Below are 20,019 nucleotides of genomic sequence, written 5' to 3'. Positions count from 1 at the left end.
CCCCTGCTGATCTTCTTTACTAAATTTGAACCTGATCTGTCAATGATCTTTCTGAAAATATCTTTGGAACTTGTTCAACTCTGTTCTTAGTGCGCCTCTAGTTGGCCAACTATATACATACCAAATTTGAATGTATTTTGTCCAGTAGATTTTTAGTTTTGTTGATTATGGATGAGTGAGTGAGTGAATGAATCTGTGACATTTCGCTTTTATATATAGATAAATGGAATCGGCTTATACATACGGGATAGGGAATACACTATTTGCACATAATCTCTTATGAACTAATGAACTGATTAACTTGCAATTTCACATTAAGATTCTGAATTTACGGAGGATGATTATAGTCCTATATTTTTATATTTATTCATCAATCAATTCAAATTGATTAATAATTGAAGCAAATTATTCAATTTGTGATTCAAAGTTCACACAAATAATAAAGGCCTACCAAACAGATCTTTTCCCAAGTGATCATTGGCGTAATTGGTGGCACGGGTAACTTATGATTGGAAGGTTGCTGCTTGAAGACCAATCAAACTATTTTTTTGCGGAGAAATTTCAACTCTAATGAAGATTATCCATGTAATTTTGACAAAATGATAAATATTTATTTTATTTTTTATGTTTCCGGACATTAGGAGATAGCATTTTACAAGTGAAAATTTTCCCCAGTGTAAAGCACGGGTTGCCTGCTAGTATTAATAGTAAAGCTTAAAAATGAAGTTTAAATGAGGTGGTCAATAACTGGTGATGAGGAAATTCTAGTTTGAGTGAAGGGATTATTTTCCTAAATCGAAGTAGGCTAAATTTTTTCTATCCATTTCATTTGTTTACTTATGCTGCAATTGATTTTGCTGGTGATAAAATGGTTTGGTAATTTGTTAATAGGCCTAAATAAATTACTGTAGTAAAATTTGATGTTACTTATCTAATAAACTAGGTATTTATCTATGTTGTAATTATTTGATGCTCACTTACGAATATTATATAGTGTTATGTGTATTGTGTATACATTTTAATTTTAATTGATGGAATAAAATAATATTCCTTGTGTAGGATTTTCCAAAATGTAGATTGTCTTAGTGTATGGATCTTGAAATATAGTTCTTGAAATATTAGTCTGTTGGGGTAAAGTGTGAGTCTACCCTGTTCTGCTCTGGAGGTTGAATAGTCTTTTTAAATGTTTATTATGTATACATGTGATGAATAATATGATAATAACTCAATGGGGGATGATTTTGTATAAAAACGTCAAATACGGCTTTTGCTCATTATTTAACACTCTTCCGATTCTTATATAAAAATATTTTTCAGGTATGAAAAATGTCATCAATGGAGGTGGTGGAGTGCTTGGAAAAGTATCAAAAACTGGAACTGATTCACTACGGGAAGTTTGCTTCTGTTTGTTTTGGAAAGTTGAAAAACAGACCCCATCCTGCGACAGTTGCGATTAAACAAAATTTCAGATTCGGTTTGGCCGAAATCAGAGCCTACAAAGATTTGAAAAACTGTGACAAAATTCTAAAAGTCTTCGATATATGCGATAATTACAAAACAATCGTATTGGAGCTATGCATGAGTAGCTTGTATGAATTACTTGGATGTCAATCGCTCTGCTTGCCACAACAGAAAAACGTTATACGTCAATTTTTGAATGCCTTAGAAGCTATCCATTCAAAAATTTTGTGCACAGAGATGTTAAATCGGCAAATCTCCTGATGACTTTCGACGGAGTATTGAAAATTGCTGACCTGGAAGGGATGCTTGAAAATAACGTCAACATGGCAAATTTCAAAGCTGGTACCCCTGGATTCACCCCACCTGAAGTTCTTATAAGTACCTCAACTTTGGCTGTGAACATCAGTATGGATTTGTGGTCGGCTGGCATAACTCTGTTTGAAATATTGACAAACGTCAGTAAAGACCTTATTGACCATGTCAAAATGTCTGAAATAAGATCTATTACTAATGTTTTCGGATGTGTTGCTGGACCATATCTGTCCAGTTTACCTGGTTACGAAGAATACTATGAATGGGCCAAATTTTACGAGGAAAGAAATCTTGCAGACACACTGAGATTACTGATGGCAGAGAACACTCAAGCCGAAATGGATATAATTGAGAAACTTTTGAAAGTGGAGCCGTCTGAGAGAGCTTCAGTCAGTCAACTGCTCGAATCTGATTTTTTTCTGTTGAGCCCCTTCCGTCTGCAGACTTGACAGAGGCCATTGAAGGCTTCATGCGAAATCAAAATATTGAAAGACCACGTAAGTCATAACAATTCTCTTATCCATTCTTTTATAATCAGAGACCCCCTGGGTTGGAGAGCTCGCTCATGAAGTGTTGTATTGATCTTTGTAATCCGCAACTTGTAATTATACAGTGTTCGTGAAAATTATGGAAACAACTAAAAATATTCCTTTTACACGGATAATTTGACAGCAGGTTTCATGGGTTATTGAAAAAAACAAATTTTTTGTCGCTCAAAATTTTTGTCCGTCATATGAATCTAACTTCATTTTTTTAATGGGAAGGTGGTCATGCAATACATTATTTCCACACATCAATATCACAAACTGTACAAAAGATATTCACATTATTTAAATATACTTAATAAATCATACAAAAATGAAATTAAGATAAAGAAAGGAAAAAAGATGTTGTCGAATTCCACTATAACATTTTTATTCACCAAAACTAGTTTTCGTTGCCTATGGCAACATCTTCAGTGAAGTTTTTATTCATCTGAAGATGTTGCCATAGGTAACGAAAACTAGTTTTGGTGAATAAAAATGTTATAGTGGAATTCGACAACATCTTTTTTCCTTTCTTTATCTTAATATGGAGAAGTTCCACAATATCTCTGATAAAAGTGTTAAAAATGAAATTGATGAATAGAATGACTTTTAAAATAGAATAAAACAGTTTTGACTTTTAATATGGAATTACTTTTTTTATTTGTTGGCGTGGCGAAGTTTGGACAGTTATGTCCACTCTATCAGGACAGTATCGGAAAATAAAGGTCTTAGATAATAAATGTTTTTCAATAAAATAAATTACTTGACTGCTGAAAGAAAATAAATGAATCAGATCAGTAATAATTGGAGTCAAAGATAAATCTGTTGATTTCATATAAATAGTGAATATTATGGATATTAGAAAAAACCTCATATTTAAAAAACCCTGATATCTAATATAATCTTCAAACTGTCTGAAAGTCCTTGGTTTCGCACACAGCACCCTTGTTTTTTTTATTTACTTACTATTTTTTTTCTAAATAATGGCTGAACATAGGGAAGTGAAACTGCACAAACATTTCTTTCCAATTATTGGAAAGAGCTATAGAAAAATTATAACAATTTCTCAAATTGATAAAGCAAAGAGGCGGCCGTTAAAATTTTATCTCTTAAATAACAAAAAATCGCTGATTTAAAAAAATTACTAGAATATTTTTTTTAGTGAATTGAATTAGGCCTACAAATCGATTGACACCTAATTCTCCAAGATTGAACGAATATTGAGTGAGATATGGCAGCTCTAGTGATAGGAGACTGGAGGTTTATTTCAGTGCACGCCAAAGCATGCTACTGAAGTCTGCCTCAATATTGTAACAATCTCCATCTGCTTTGCATGTTATTAGTAAGCAATTTTAGATTATTTCAAACAATAATGGAACTTTACATAACCATCTTGGTTTGATCGCTACAACTGCCATACATCTCACTTAATATTTGTCCAATCTTGGAAAACTAGGAGGTGTTAATCGATTTGTAATTAAATTTAATAAAAAATGTTATTCTTGTAGGTAATTTTTTGTAAAATATACAGTTTTTTAGGTTATTTAGTGAATAACATTTTAAATGGCTGCAATTTTGTTTTATGAATTTGGAAAAATTCAATTCATAATTTTTTGTAGCTCTGTCTAGTTGTCATAAATGTTTGTGCAAAGTTTCTGTAGAGACGATCCAATAAATATTCAAGTACTTTTTGTTACAGCAATATAACAAGTCTTATAACTTATAAATAATTTAATTTAACTTCAATCATTTCATTCTGGTTTTAAAAGAAGGTTATTTTTAATTGTATGATAGTGGCTTTTGCTGGTTCTGACTCTACAATTTCTGTTGAATATCAGATAGGCCTGAAAACTACATTATTATTACCTATATATATAGACGATACATAATAAATAATTAATAAAAACAATATAAAAATCGTGTAGTGCCCTTTTTTCAACTTTAAAATAGTTCAACGACTAGTTTAAACCCTAACTTAGGTCATTTTCAACTTGAAACTACTTGAACTATTTTAAAGTTTTGCAAAATAATGGGTAATACTAAAAGATTTTTATATTGTTTTTATTAATTCGTTCAAAAGTAGACCATGTAACTGAAGTGTTGTTATAATAAATAATGTACATTTTTTGTAAATATGATTTTTTTGTTTTCAGCACCACACGACGAACCTGAGATAAAATGGGATAATATTGTACTTCCAGATGAAGAGCCACTCAGTCGTAAGTTTTTATTAACATTTTTCATTGTTTATGCTTAGCCTACTCATGTTATGCTTATTTTGTTCATAAAGATAATTCGAGAATCATTCCAAAAGCTCATCATTCTAATTCCAATAATGATATGTTACAATAATATTCTAAGATAGATTTATCATGTGTAAATTAATGTTATAACTAGAATATATATGTATATACAGGATGTCCCACCAAATTTGTAACAGCCGTTGACCATAGATTCGACTCGACATTTCTGACAAAAAATGTTCAGTAAACTTTTTTCCTATCGACCTTAGTTTTCGAGATATATTTCGATTTTTCTATATTTTCGGAATATGCTTACTTCCGGTCATTAAATACTCAATAACTCGAAAACTACTGGTCGAATTTCAATTTCAAGGGTACTGTTGGAAAAGAGAATCACATTTCAAACAAGATTAATCGAATTTTATTTGTTGTAAGATATTTTGTAGTTTTTTATTAGGGCTTAAACTTGAAAAAAATTCTCTTCTTCAAATTCAAAGTGAAATTTCAAACCGTTTTTCTCGGTTTTTCTTCAGGTGATTATAATGGTTTCATTATAATTTGCATTATTTTCTGTAGCATATAGCCTAAATCCTATATAAAATATTAATCATACTTTTACAAGATCCAACAAAATTTATTCAAAGAATAATAATTCAAAGTAGACAAAATGAATGACAGAATCAAAAATACTGATGGCAATAATTTAGATGATAATCAAGTTACATGTCATGCTCACTGCTTGCAGTAATTCTAAATAGCCTCCATTTCTTTTTGTGCAACTTCTGCTGCCGTTTATCAAACTTCGATTTGCCCGTCTCACTTCGTTGAGCCGTCTCTTCATTACTTTAATCGTCAATCGAATTCTGAGAATCAGTTCCTCCCTGTTCTCTACAGGTTCTCTGTCAACTTTATACTTTTCACAACCCCCCAAAAGTAGAAGTCTATTGGAGTAAGATCAGGTGAGCGTGGTGGCCAACTTACGGGTCCACCTCGGCCAATCCACCGCCTAATTGTTATCAAGCCACCCACAGACGTTTGTAGCATAATGAGGGAGGCAGCCATCCAACTGGAGCCACATATTCTGCCTCAAATTGTTCTTCGAACATCTCTCACAGTTGGAGGTCGCCATTACCTGAAACAAATAGAAATCTCTATCAAAATAATGCCAAAAATTACATCATTTTACAGTTGAACAGCAACAGATGAAGGCTGAGAAACAGGAATGCTTACTTATGAAATTGAAAAATTGAACCTGAAATGAAGAAAGATGTAATTCAAAGATGTAAATTGAGAGGCACGTCTTCCATCAATTCGTGAAGCTGGACATTGGCCACAAAGTACATAAAAACTTCACCATTTATTCTCGCAGGGAAAATGAAAGGTCCATGTATGTGGAAAAGTTATTGTGGAAATTTACAGCACCAGCTCTTGTGAACGTACTTTTATCTGTGATCTGTTCATAAAATGTTTGATTTACAATCTTGTGCTAATATTCGACGGCAAAACTGCATCCTTGAAACAGTATCAGGTTCATTCAACTCTTGAAATGGGGTATCATGAAATGGTCGAAAGTTGTTCTTCAATATTCTTTGAAATATCATTCTTGAAACATCCAACATCCCAGCTGCCCGCCGGATGCTGGATCGAGGATTCTGCTCGAAATACTTCAGAATAAGATTCTCAAAAGCTTCAGAATTTAAGACGGGCATCTCGTACCTTGAAACTGTTCCTAGACCCTTACTACCTTGATATCTGTCAATCTTAAAAACGGGTTATGAGATGGGTGCTTTCGGTCAAGAAAACGTTTCCTGCATACTCTCACTGACTCTCTTGAATTGCATCCACTCTCTCCATACACCAATAACATGTTCAAGTACTCAATCAAGGTAAATTTCATGATAATGAACGCGAACACTTCTCTACTAGCCAAAGTTGATACATATCATGCCAATTGACTGGAAAGCACACTGAAAACTATACTGAAAATAGGCTGAAACATACACTTATTGTTATTTCATTCAGGATTTATAGTACAGGAAATAATGCAAGTTATTGAAAAAGTCATATCATTGTAGAATGTTGAAATGTTGATTAAACCTTGTGAATATTGTCAGAGAGAAATCAGGTGATTTCACCCTAGGATCACCACTTGATGAATGCTGTTTGTGGATTTCCTCATTTCGAAGGTGTTCATACCAGATATTAGCAGTTTTGAACACTTTATCATGGAACTTACCACTTCTAATTTATACTCATTCGAAAGCTTATGGAATGGAGAAGTTTTTGAAATATTGAAACAATTATAATCATCCGGAGAAAAACCGAGAAAAAACGGTTTGAAATTTCACTTTGAATTTGAAGAAGAGCATTTTTCCAAGTTCAAGCCCTAATAAAAAACTACAAAATATCTTACAACAAATAAAATTACATTAAACTTGTTTGAAATGTTTTTCTCTTTCCAACAATACCCTTGAAATTGAAATTCGACCAGTAGTTTTCGAGTTATTGAGTATTTAATGACCGGAAGTAGGCATATTCTGAAAATATAGAAAAATCTATATAGGTATCTCGAAAACTAAGGTCTATAGGAAAAAAGATTACTGTACATTTTTTGTCAGAAATGTCGAGTCGAATCTATGGTCAACGGCTGTTACAACCTTGGTGGGACACCCTGTATATACATAATAAATAATTAATAAAAACAATATAAAAATCTTGCAGTACCTTTTTTTTAAACTTTAAAATAGTTCAACGACTAGTCTAAACCCTAACTTAGGTCATTTTCAACTTGAAACTACTTGAACTATTTTAAAGTTTTGCAAAATAATGGGTAATACTAGAAGATTTTTATATTGTTTTTATTAATTTGTTCAAAAGTAGACCATGTAACTAAAGTGTTTTTATAATAAATAATGTACATTTTTTGTAAATATGATTTTTTTGCTTTCAGCACCACACGACGATACACCATCAAACGACGATACATTCCTCGATTGGAAAAATATTGTACTTCCAGATTAAGGCCTACTCAGTCGTAAGTTTTTATTAATATTTTTCATTGTTTATGCTTATCCTACTCATGTTATGCTTATTTTGTTCATAAAGATAATTCGATAATCATTCCAAAAGCTCATCATTCTAATTCCAATAACGATATGTTACAATAATATTCTAAGATAGATTTGTCATGTGCAAATTAATGTTATAACTAGAATGGTGAGGTGAAAAAATGCTCATTAATATTCTATTGTAATTCATCTATTGAACATACTCGCCTTGAATTATCATTATTATAATTCATTGAATTATAATTATATTTTCTCAAATAGATTTTAGACCATAACAATATATTTAATTACTGTAGTCCTATTCAAATTATTATTGAAATTCAAAGTAGCTCATTATATGAAACAAAACAAAGAAAAAACACATTCCATTCATAGAGTATAATTCCAATCATTTGGCAAGTCATATTATCAATCACAGGAGCTATATTTGGCAGGAATGAATTGAATTGCCTTTTATTTGAAATTAATTTCTTCATTGCACTGTTGTTGTTCAGAGTATAATTCTTATTGATAAGTAAGATTATGATGAATTTAGCATTTGAAAATAGTTTCAAAATGTTGGAAAGTTTTATGTCTTAAATAAGTAGCGTAATACTTCTGTTCAGTTTATCAACCATCTTTTATATTGAAACTTGTTACAGAATGACTTGCTATAACTAGGTACATAAATTATTTTGCTATCAATAAATAAACTAATTTACAATCATATTTATCCTTATCATGTGGTATATGGTATATGGCAAGCCTCCCGCTCTAATCGAATTGCTCCATCTGCTCGCAATGTCTTTTGAATACTTCATATTGTGTCCTTACAAGGTGTATAACTTTTCAAATAGTTTTGCCAATTATTGCTGGCATCCACTTTATCTGAACTGCCAAAGTAAATCTCATTAACACATTTTTGAAAAAAAACCTTTTTGATTTCCTTCCTTTGCTGCAAATTCTTGTTTGGTTGACAAATCTATCTCTCTCAGATTTATCACAAACATGAGGAAGTATGGAAATTCTCCAGTTGTTGAGTTACTACTTGTCTTCCTGAGCAGTTTTAGATTATATGTTTAATTTTTCTTCAATGTCTTCTCCCTCTCCGGCATTAAAGAGAGACTTCACATTCTGTGCGGTTCTTGCCTATGCCTGTTACTTCAAAATTATTTTCACAGTTGAAACAATTCAAATTCAACTTATTATATTTTTGTGTCATCCTTGGTCTGACTCACTTGGGTAAAGAGAGCATGAAAATTGTTTCCATTCCCAAATTTACTTAAAACCACATGCTCCCCGTTATACCCTGAACATTAATTTATCCAACACCAAAATGTTGCACAGAACTCTCAGAATCAATCATTTATTGATCATTATGCTTTACTTAAAATGTTCTGTTTGCAATAAGGCTTGAAAACTGTCTAAAAATCAAGGGATTTGAGTGAGGCTAAAAACGGACAAACATCAATATCACCAGAAGTTAATTTTTTAAAGACTGTGTCATGTGGTGGTCTGACAACATGTGTGCAAAACCGGTCATTGCCAAACGAGATTGAATTTGGTCAAACTCAACCGCTATATATATGTGCTTTGTTCGTTGAGTTCAGCCAAATCTTGTTTGGCAATGACTGGTTTTGCATAAAAGTTGCACAAATAGCTATTTCAACATTGCCTTTGGTGTGTAGGCCTATATAGCTATTACTGTATTGTAAACAAATTTCCTTTTAACTTCGTCATAGACTATTTATTTTGTAGTGTGGATTGATATATTGATATCGTACAGCCCTACATTGATAATTGTTATGATTCTTTTTGTTTTTCAGATGATTTCCATGAATAAGAAGAGAAAGATAAAGAATTCAATATGTGAAGATGTGAAGGATTAGGATTCAAGAAGTTATCAATAGTAACATAAGTTATCGATTTTGTTATCAATTCTCTTTATGTTCATTATTCGTCTTTATGTTCATTTTATACATATCTCACAGTTATTCAAGTTTGATTAATATTAAGAGAATCTATTTAGTAGAGACAAGTTTGTTTTGAAGTACTTAATGTCTGATTTAATGATTACTCAAATACAAAAATGCTGCGCTAATTACATAATGCTGATACTTGAGTTATTAAAGTTTGGAATTAAAATGATGTTACCTCTAAGAAATCAATCAATCATTTAATTTATTCCACAAACATAATATAGGCTAATATAACAAAGAAAAAATATGGAAAATTTAAAGTAAAAGCGGTCAACCCTAGGCATAAGCCCGAGTGGGGTGTACTTCTCCTAATAAAACACAAAAAAAAAGAATACTCGGATAGGAGTCGCTCCGCTCCTGTATATAAACTTGACATAATAACTTAAAACATAGAAGAAAATACATTCTATTCTGCTGCGTTTACCTATAAGTAAGATGAAAACAAGGATGAAATAATTACATTAGTCAATATCAGGGCTTGAAGTTGCACATTCTTTCTCTGAGAGCCGTAGTAGACATCAGGTGTTCTTTCGGTGTGAAATGTTTCAACCTCCATCTGACTAATTCAATAGAAATTTATAAGCTATAATGATACAAAATTCTCTGGTATATGTTACAGAGTATTTGTAGCAGTAAAAAGTATTTGTAGTTTGCAAAGTTCTACTTTTAGTACTTAAAACACTTACAATAATTGGTCATTTCACGAGCTACCGTATGTTCAATTGAGTGGGTGTGAGGGAAGAGATGATATAATATGAAACGTAGAGAGGGTATCGAACTCATTCCGAAGTAGGTACTGATAAATGTTAGGTAGTTATCTTGTATCCAATTTAATAAAACAGCTTACCAAGCACATCAACTAGGTCACAAGGACAATATTAAAATAAAAACCAACTTAGCACACTCAACATGCAGATATTATTATTTGTCTTACACAATATTACACAATAATAATAGTTTGAAGTTTATGGGTTGAGTAGTAAATTTACAATGATAGGTTGCAATTAATTAAAAATGATAGTAAACATGATATATAATATACATGAACAAGAGAAAACCTTACATGAAAATCATTACCTACAACATTTTGTGTTCTCCAATATCTCGTGTGTTTCTCTAAGAAAAGGATTGATCTATTTATCAAAATTGAGAATGTGAAAGCCTTGAAAAGAAATTTTGAAACATTCAAATCAACAAGTGAAATTACTTTGTTACTTCTAGTATTATAGATACTCACATACATTTTTTGCAATTCTACAAGAATAGAGATTGTACACTACTACCGTTCATATCTACATGAGATTTATTGGCATGCTCAGCATTAGAATAGAAGAACTTTAAAAGAGTCTCATAAAATAATAATATCAATTGATTTCTTATCACTTAGAAGATTTTATTTCAGTAGATTTTCAAGTTTAATGCTTGAAAAGCTCCTGATAATAAGAGAAAATTATTTACATTGTTTGGCTATACAAACCATAGGCTACAATAAAACTGTGCATATGAACAGAATAAATTTATCGATAAAATATCGATGTTCATATTGTTCAAACTAAATTCGATTGAGATAGAAACCAAACTTATTTAATTGATATACATAATAAATGAAATTGATTTATACGAAAATTATTAAATTGGTAGATTTTTATATAAAATCTTAATATTATTATATGCTTTTTGTATATATTTACAAAATTATGTTGTTCCAAGTATATTGTGGAGAGATTTTTACCAGATAAACTATTTAGTAACATCATTTTTTTCGATAAAATTTACTAAATTTGAAGTATTTCATATAAAGCATGCACTCTCTCCAGACTCTTCTATCATTGTCAATGAAGATTCAAAACGTAGAAATTTGATTGAACTCTAATCAGAGTAATTGATATATCTTGGCTGGATGCGCCATCATTTTTTACTATAAATCACTATTTACAAAATTTATTGTCTACACAACAGTCATAACATTTCATGATGATAAACACCGATTGAAATACTTTTAAAATTTTCAACACTCACATTATTAAAATAAATATTATTTATTCAATAACTTGATCATTTTATAGTAAATGTAGAATAAATATTTTTGAATATGCATTTCAATATAATATTTTTCTATTCTTGATATGTAGATGAACTACATCAAGTAATCGAATTTACATATTGTAATTGAATATTATAGAAACTGATTTACGATATAAATTTGAAAACATTATTATGTTAGCCAATATTGACTATTAATATAGGTATCAATATAATCATATAATTTTTCAAAGACTATGAATAATATAGACACTTCAACTAAAGAATATAATTATTATATACACCTTTATTTATGAAACACATAGTTCAAGATATCTAAAGCTATAGGCTTTTTCATAATAAAAATAATTATTCTTCATGCACTGATAGGATACCATACATTTCCATAACATAAAACGAAAACAATATCTGTTACAAATATAGATTTGAAAAGCATCAGAAACAAAAATCAAAATGTGAAACAGCTAGTTTCCTTTATTACACAAAAAAGGGCAAAATTGCATGATTCTAGGATATTTTATAATTCAATTATTGAATAATTCTAATTGATTATTAAATCAAATAGAATGAAGTTTTATTGCTATTTATTAGATAAATAATAGATTTATTATTTATTTATATTATTCCACATTGATTAATCTATGCATAATTGTATTGTTGCATATACGGTATCAGATTGCTCCTCATAAATGCATTGACTCTCCATACATTTTTGAATAGTCATCAATGTGCAGGAGAAATCCACATTAATTATTCTCTAATCTTCCTAATGAAAATAGCAGCATATATTAGAACTTTTAATGAGATGAATCGATTATATATGGCTTACGTCTACCAGAGAGTATAGAATGTATCATTACATTGTAATTGTTCTAATAACATATGATTACTATAATAATGTAATTATTATTATAATTACATTACATTGTTTTATTTGTTATGTAACATAAAATGTATAGAATGTACATTCTATCCTCTGTGGTAGACGTAACTGACGTCTACAGGAGTATATAAACTACAGAATACGACACCTACTATTACATCAGCTTCTGTTATAAAATCGTGCTGACATGAAAATGATACACACCACTGGAATGAAATCAAAATACTCGACACATTTATGAGTTGCACTTATTTCGTGACCACATTTTTGCACATCTCTGATTTTTTCGCTTTAACAAGCGAATTGTATTTTATTGGCAAGGTCAGGTCTCCGTTTTTTTTCTCTTCAAATATATAGTCTTGCTGATCGAACGAAAGTGATCGGCTCTTATGGAGATTATAGGACTGTAATCGTCAAATTGTGATTCTGGAAAATAATACGAAAAGCTTGAGCACAGCATTTTTACAAATTTAATGGACAATATTCACTTTCTGGGTAACGGCTGTTAGTATTCACACAAAAATAAAATCCAAGTACCCTTTTTCAACTTTATTTCACTTCTCACAGCATGTTTCGACTTGTAATGTAATTTTCAAGTAAGTGAGTAAAATAGGTAATGTTGAATAAATGCTATCAGCAACTTCTCGTTCATGATCATGTGTTAATTATAAGATTCTAGAACAGCAAATTTCAGTTTTTAGTTTTAGTTTTTGAAAGCTAATATTTTTTAATTTTTTTTTTTTTGTAATTGGGTAGAAGATTCTTTGTGTCGTGAAAGTTAAGTGAAATTTCTTACTTTTACAGATTGCATTCTTTTAGTAATAGGTTTTGTGTCAAGTTTTCTGCAGTTCAAGAAAATAAATCATATATGAATATAGAAACACATGCTCATGAACAGGAAGCTAGTGATAGTATTTATTTTATCACTTTTTTGTTATTAAATAAAACAGTAGATAGAAAAGGGGGAGTCTGGGACACAAGTGTCCCAGACTCCCCCTTTACCTCAAGGTCATCCAGGTCAACCACCCCCAACCTCAAGGTCATCCAGGTCAACCACCCCCAACCTCAAGGTCATCCAGGTCAACCACACCCACCTCAAGGTCATCCAGGTCAACCACACCCACCTCAAGGTCATCTAGGTCAACCACACCCACCTCAAGGTCATCCAGGTCAACCACACCCACCTCAAGGTCATCCAGGTTGACACTTAACCTCAAGGTCATCAGGTCAACCACCTAACCTCAAGGTCAAAAAAAAATTGAAAAAAAAAAAAAAATAAAAAAAATTGAAAAAAAAAATTAAAACAAAAAAAAAATAAAAAAAAAAATTAAAAAAAAAAATTAAAAAAAAAAAAAAATTAAAAAAAAATTAAAAAAAAAAAATTAAAAACACATAAATCAGAAATAAATGGAAAAAAAAGAAGTATTGAGTTCCCAGGAAATTGACATAGATAATTTGCATCGCATATCCTGTTTCAATTTTGATAAGAGTGAAAGGAATAAACACTTCATAATAGAACAAATTCACATCTGGACTAAGAATAGAGTTCGCGGGAAATGATTTACACCACATATATCCTGCTTTCATTTTTATTAGATGGAAAGGATATGCGGTCAAGAAGTGGAGCAATTTCTAGAACAGGAAACCATAAACAGCTTTACTCACAAACTAAATAAATGGGAAAAGAGGGAAAAAGGGGAAAAAAGGGGAAAAAAATTGGACATTGTGTCTTGTGCAGTCATGCCACCAGTACGTGGGTGATTTTCGTATAGTAATGAGATCACACCAGATGAATATGTCCATGGTAGACCTACTAGATCAAGATGTCCATGGGAGACTCTAGATCAACATGGCCATGCTGCTCTAAAGATCAAAATGGTATTGAAGATAGATATTTTCAACGACTCCCACTCCATGTTCAGACATGACATATGAACATTCTCAATGACCCTCACTCCTCCTGTCATATGGACCATCATGTCTGTATGGTATAATTGGGTCGTCCACCAGTGGTCAGTCAGTCAGTTCAATTACTGATCAGTTACTGACCACTGGTGGGCGTGGTCATTGGTCATATGACCGGGGAGGTGGAGTGGGGTCGTTGAAACAGCCTTCATTGAAAGCATAACAAGATGATTTCTTACCTATATGAACTCGGGGCCCTGAACTCAGGGCTCTGAACTCCAGACTTCTGGACTCTGGACTCTAAACTCTGAACTCAAATGTCCTGCATCATTGAAAATGTCTGTCAACGAGATAATACCATGACTATTTTTGTATGTAGTGGGTAGAGAAAAGAAAACCATATTTTTATTCTTCTCATATACATTTATTTTCTATTATAAAACAGAATATATATATTAGTCATTGAAAATCCTCTTCTATATTTTGTGGTCTCCTGATAGACCTCTGCTGACCTTTCCTCTCGTTCTGAAATGCTGCATACTCCATCAGTTTGTACAGTATCCCGAAAAGCAGCACTGTAGATAGATATTAGTAGAGCAGGGTCTCCTGAACAGCCCTCTGTAACTCTGAATCTCTTCACACGTCCATCATCTCTGCAGTATGAGAATCCTGCAAAGGTCACCTTCCTGTTGTTGCTGATAAGAGTTAGACTCTTGTCACCGCATTCAAATTCACACCAATACTTTCGGGATGAACGATCATCAAAGATTAATTCAATCTTGACATCTTCATTTTGCCAATTATAGACTTCATCCAAATTTACAACAGCTACTTCACTATACTTGAGACTGTAGATAGTATCCAAAGGTACTCGTTGGCTATCACCAAACAGAACATAACCTTTAAAGTATGACATTGTCAACAGTTAGCGATTGACTGATGTTCGAGAGACAAATGCCTCCACTTATATATATATAGTCTATAATGATGGTGGTGGGGTAAAAGTGAATGATAAAACAGTAAATTAAATCAAATGTTTATTTATCGACATGAAAAGGTTACAACAAAAATATCTATCTTCCAGCATTGTCTTCATAATCCAATCATGGGTTGAGTTCACAATATTGAGTGCGCAGAGTAGTGGTGCATCCATAGGCTTCTTCCTTGATCCAGTCAGCTTCTTCCGCACAGACTCCACATAGTTGAGTAGGTAATGCTCCGGGCAGTAGCTTCCATGTCCAGTGCTAGTCCTCAACAATTCCTCCAGGTTCGGTATCTTGTAGTAGAGGTAGGGTGACGTCAAGTCGACATACTCTATATTCTCCTTATCATCCTGCTGCAGCAGCTTGTCCAATTGAGCGATTGTGTCATATCCATAGACAAAGATCTTGATTGACTGTCCCAAGTTGTTGTCAGACAGCCATCGACCAATCATATCGCAAACAATTGGTTTCAGAGCTTTGTAGGGAAGATGTTGTTGATCGGCTCCCTTGACTGACCATCTTAGTCCATGTTTAGCTTGATGTAGACAATTGTTGTCAAGCACCGCACTAGCTTTCAACAGCATATCTGGGTAGGGTGGCTCAAAAAAGTAGTGATGAGTTGTTACATGATAATTATCATCACGTTCCAGTACTGCCATCTCCTTCACAATGAAATCATGATCCAGTCCTTCAAATCCTTGGAAGTTTATCAGGTAGAGTGGTAGTGGACCGAAAATGTTGCTAGCTCTTCTCGGTGTAAATGCTGTAAAATTGTCATCTCCACTACAGTCCTCAAATACCACGCCATCATCAGAAGCAGTATGTAGGTCTGTAGTACTTGTAGAATCATCCTTCATCAACGATTTGTCTAACACATCCTCTCCTTCACTTATCTCTCCATCTTCCTTAGTAGAGAAGGTAACAGTAGCCGACTTGAACATGACTGTATCACTCAATGCTCCACATAAGAATGAACTGCACAATCCAGATCATAAGTATTTTATATTCTCTCTATGCTGACTGTACTAGACCAGTCAATGGCCGATACTGTTTAGTCATCTCATGAATCATTAGGCAGTAGGCTCGTGTATTGGCGGGTATGTTGTCAGTAGCTTCAAACTCAATCCTCACATCGATACTTCCAGTTTTGAGTGATTCATTTTGGCGGGAGCAATCGAAAGCAAACAACATTATATTATCAGTGCTTATAGCTCCTGTTTCAAGCAGAGGTTTAGATGAGCGAGCATTATCATGATTGTAGACTCCATTGAAAGCTGCATACATGTTGTAGATGCGATTATCATCACCATCAATGCTCTCATATGGGTAGTATTTGTTGTTTAAAAACACTCGAATATCCTTCATACTACACTTGTCAAATTTTGAACTGTTAGCTGCTGCTACACCTCGTCTTGCAGTCTGCATGCCAACTACAATGTAGCGCGGCTTCTCATGCTGAGTTGTTGACTTAACAGTCCATGTATGTTTTATACTTTGCGGCAAGGTTGGGTACTCGTACAATTCCCAATGTCGAAATGGTATACTGATTGGTGTGTCATTCTGCACAATCTGTAGCAGACGCATTCTTACATCATCTGCCACTTCTAAATATGGCATTCTCCATAAAAGCTTTGTGATTGCTACATTGGCAGCAGCAACATTCACACAGTCATTGAAATTAGGATTGACTCTCAACACCAGCTCTTGTTTCACATTGAGTAAAATCTGTCTATAGTCTTCAGCAAAACCTAGCAGGTATCGTAGAGGTACATCCATTTTTGTACCATCTGCAGCAAAATTAGCAAAACCAGTGGTTGAACTAAACTTGTAGCCGGCTGCTTCCATCTTGCTGCGTTCATCTCGCTCAAATGTCATAGCATTCTTCATCAGACTGGTGATACCTGGATTACGTATGCTGTCCACCTCCACACCATTGATTTCATAGCGTATCTCTGAAAACAGATTGGCAAAGAATCCAGAGACACATGGAGTTCCGGCCACAGCAGCGTTGGCAGCTCCAGTCACAGTATACTCCAAATGTAGATAGCTCTCTGATGGTAGTGTGTAAATGTCCTGTTGCTGGATTGGTATCCTCACTTCATCGTTGGCATTGAAGCTTGTGGTATAGGGGGCATGAGAATGATAGTCATAGCCAATGATACTATCGTCTGACGAAGGTCCTTGTCGTGTCACATCCAAAACTCCCATTTCTTCTATTGTATAACTTGACAGCCTCGTTCTTGCAAATACTTGATGCTCCTAGATGTTAACCTTGTTAAGGTTGAATGCTGAATGAATCTTCCTTTCCTTTTATCTTCTTTTATAGGCGAGGGAGGATGATGATGATGGAGAGAAGAAGGAGGAGGATGGACTGCAGCCTCCATATCCAATCCTTGATTCCACTTTTCAAATAACAACACCATTTCACTTGCGTTGTCTCAAATGTAAAGCAATATTTATTTCCTCGCCTCTATTATTTATAAGACGACCGTACTCATCGACTACTTGCAGTGTAATGCTACCAATCTGCTTGATGTCTATAGGTAAATAGATTACATTCTGCACAGTCACCACCATTTTATACCCTGGATCAACGTTTGGGTAAAACTCATAGATCACGTGATCTGTAATTCCATTAGAGTAAGATCCAGTCACAATGTTGCAGGTGATGCGTATCACATTAGGCCGACTGATTTGTACAGTATTATCACTTCTAGTAGATGTGTTGGGCTCTATGAACTGGGTATTGGTAAAACCCAACAGTTTCCCTATTGAATCTTGTGGTCGTAAATCCAGCTTGGCACTGCTCAAAACTATACACTTTAAGGTTGATGGATCTACAGTCACCTGGAAATCAACATCATTTTCCGACAGCCTTTGTGCAAGCAAGTCAGTAATTGTAGAAAATTCAAAGCTACCTGTTGGTAATGATACCTGATGCAGAACCAAATCCTCCTTGTCAACAGTAGTAGCTGGCATTCTCCTTTTAGTCCTTTTAGGCAATACTGTACCATCCTTATCATCATCATCAGACTTGCCAGGTTTATGCTTCTGATGTTTAAGCACCTCGCTCCAATACTCTTCAAATCTTGCTTTAGCCATACTCCGAAGCTCATCATGTGTTATCTCTGCACTAGTAACACCCTTCTTAGAAATTCTATTACTTGCATAAAAATGTAGTACATTATTGAAACCTTCCTCAATATTAGGTATTGAGTTGCAACTTGTAAAGCTAATCAGACCAATTTCCCATTCACCACTGCTCACATCAAGTGGTGGATAAAAGTCACTCTTTAGTATTGATGTCCTACCTCCAAAACATAGCATCATTGTTGTTGCCTGCTCAACATACAGTTGCACAATGAGTAGCAATCAGCCTACACTCGGTATTTATAGGGATGGAAATAATGTACAAGAGAGATAGTGAATCATTATTTATTTATTTTCATCAATCAAAAATTGTAAACACAAATGCCCACAGATGTGTGAGTAAAGATCTTCCTGCTTCTGATCATAGTTGTACTCAATCCTCGATGCTGGCTCCAGTCCTTTGTGCATATAGTTGATAAACTCCTGTGGCGGTCTCAGGTTGCCAAATCCATCAAAGTAGTGAGACACATCATCCTTCTTCACATAGCACACCCAATGTGTGCCAGCTCCAGTGCTGGTGTCCAGGTTGATAATGCCGCATTCTCTCCTCCAGGGCCCATTCAATGGTAGAGCATCCCGCATAAACACTCCTCGAAAGTGCTTTAGCTTCAGTCGACATGCATACTTGTAGAGATCAGCATCGGTGAGGGCTCGATCAGGTAGGGCAACTACCATCTTCTCTTGCCGCCACATTGACGGCGACGTGCCCCATTTCCCTGTGTCCTGCGTTGTTGTCTCAGGTAGAGTCCTTTACCTTTCTTGGATGATGTCTGCTGACGTCTTAGATAAAGTCCTTTACCTTTCTTGGACGATGTGTGCCGACTTTTCCTAGAATTCTTCTTCTTACAACTTCTTGCTCCTCCCCCAAACTTTGCCTTAGCCTTCATGATGTTGGTGACTGCTAGTGCTGCAGCCTTCTCAAGTACTCCTGCATCTGAAGAGTTTACCACACTCCAAGCTTGATCTGCCAAAATGTTGTCTGCTACTGCTCTGCTCGCTGTATCACTGCTCCTCGAGTAAGCAATGTCGTGCTCCTTACAGGCTCGATCAAGACTATTTATACCGGGATCGCCTCGTGCCAACCGCTTCTCTAGCTTTGTACCTGGTCCACAGTACTGGTAACCAGGGATGTGAAGTTCAACAGGTAGAATGTCAATTGCCTTGTTCACCAATTTTCCAGCACTCTTTTTAACTATTGAACCTGCAACTTTTGCAATTGATGACAGTACCCCTCTTCCCCGGTACTTCCTCTCTCTCTTACATCCAGCCATCTAATGTTTCTTAACGGTTTTAGCAGCTGGTTTTATACTTTTTTTGGTGTGGACAATGTTTGTGCGGTGGTGTTGTAGGAGGGGGTTCCGGTAATCCCATAAGATCTATGAAACGTTTCTTCATTTCATTGGTGGCAATCCCTTCATAGTTTTAGTATTTTTCGGATCTAACACAATGTCTAAATACAATGAAAACATTTTACCAGCAAACTCAA

At 33.9% G+C, this 20,019-nt stretch overlaps 2 protein-coding genes across 2 annotated transcripts; one reads left to right on the top strand and one right to left on the bottom strand.

The window, feature by feature from the left end:
• Positions 1–1,721: 1,721 nt before the first annotated feature.
• On the top strand, positions 1,722–2,222 carry LOC120354377 (cyclin-dependent kinase 9-A-like). Its single transcript, XM_039441436.1, has one exon. It carries the CDS (start codon positions 1,722–1,724, stop codon positions 2,220–2,222), a length of 501 nt encoding a protein of 166 aa, XP_039297370.1.
• Positions 2,223–16,394: 14,172 nt separating this feature from the next.
• Positions 16,395–17,591, bottom strand: LOC111050426. The gene has a single exon (XM_022336745.2). The coding sequence runs from the start codon at positions 17,589–17,591 to the stop codon at positions 16,395–16,397; it is 1,197 nt and encodes a 398-aa protein (XP_022192437.2).
• Between the last annotated feature and the right edge of the window lie 2,428 nt (positions 17,592–20,019).

Source organism: Nilaparvata lugens, chromosome X, assembly GCF_014356525.2.
Source record: "Nilaparvata lugens isolate BPH chromosome X, ASM1435652v1, whole genome shotgun sequence".
Classification (NCBI taxonomy): Eukaryota; Metazoa; Arthropoda; class Insecta; order Hemiptera; family Delphacidae; genus Nilaparvata; species Nilaparvata lugens.
This window is presented reverse-complemented; position numbering and strand designations above follow the sequence as displayed.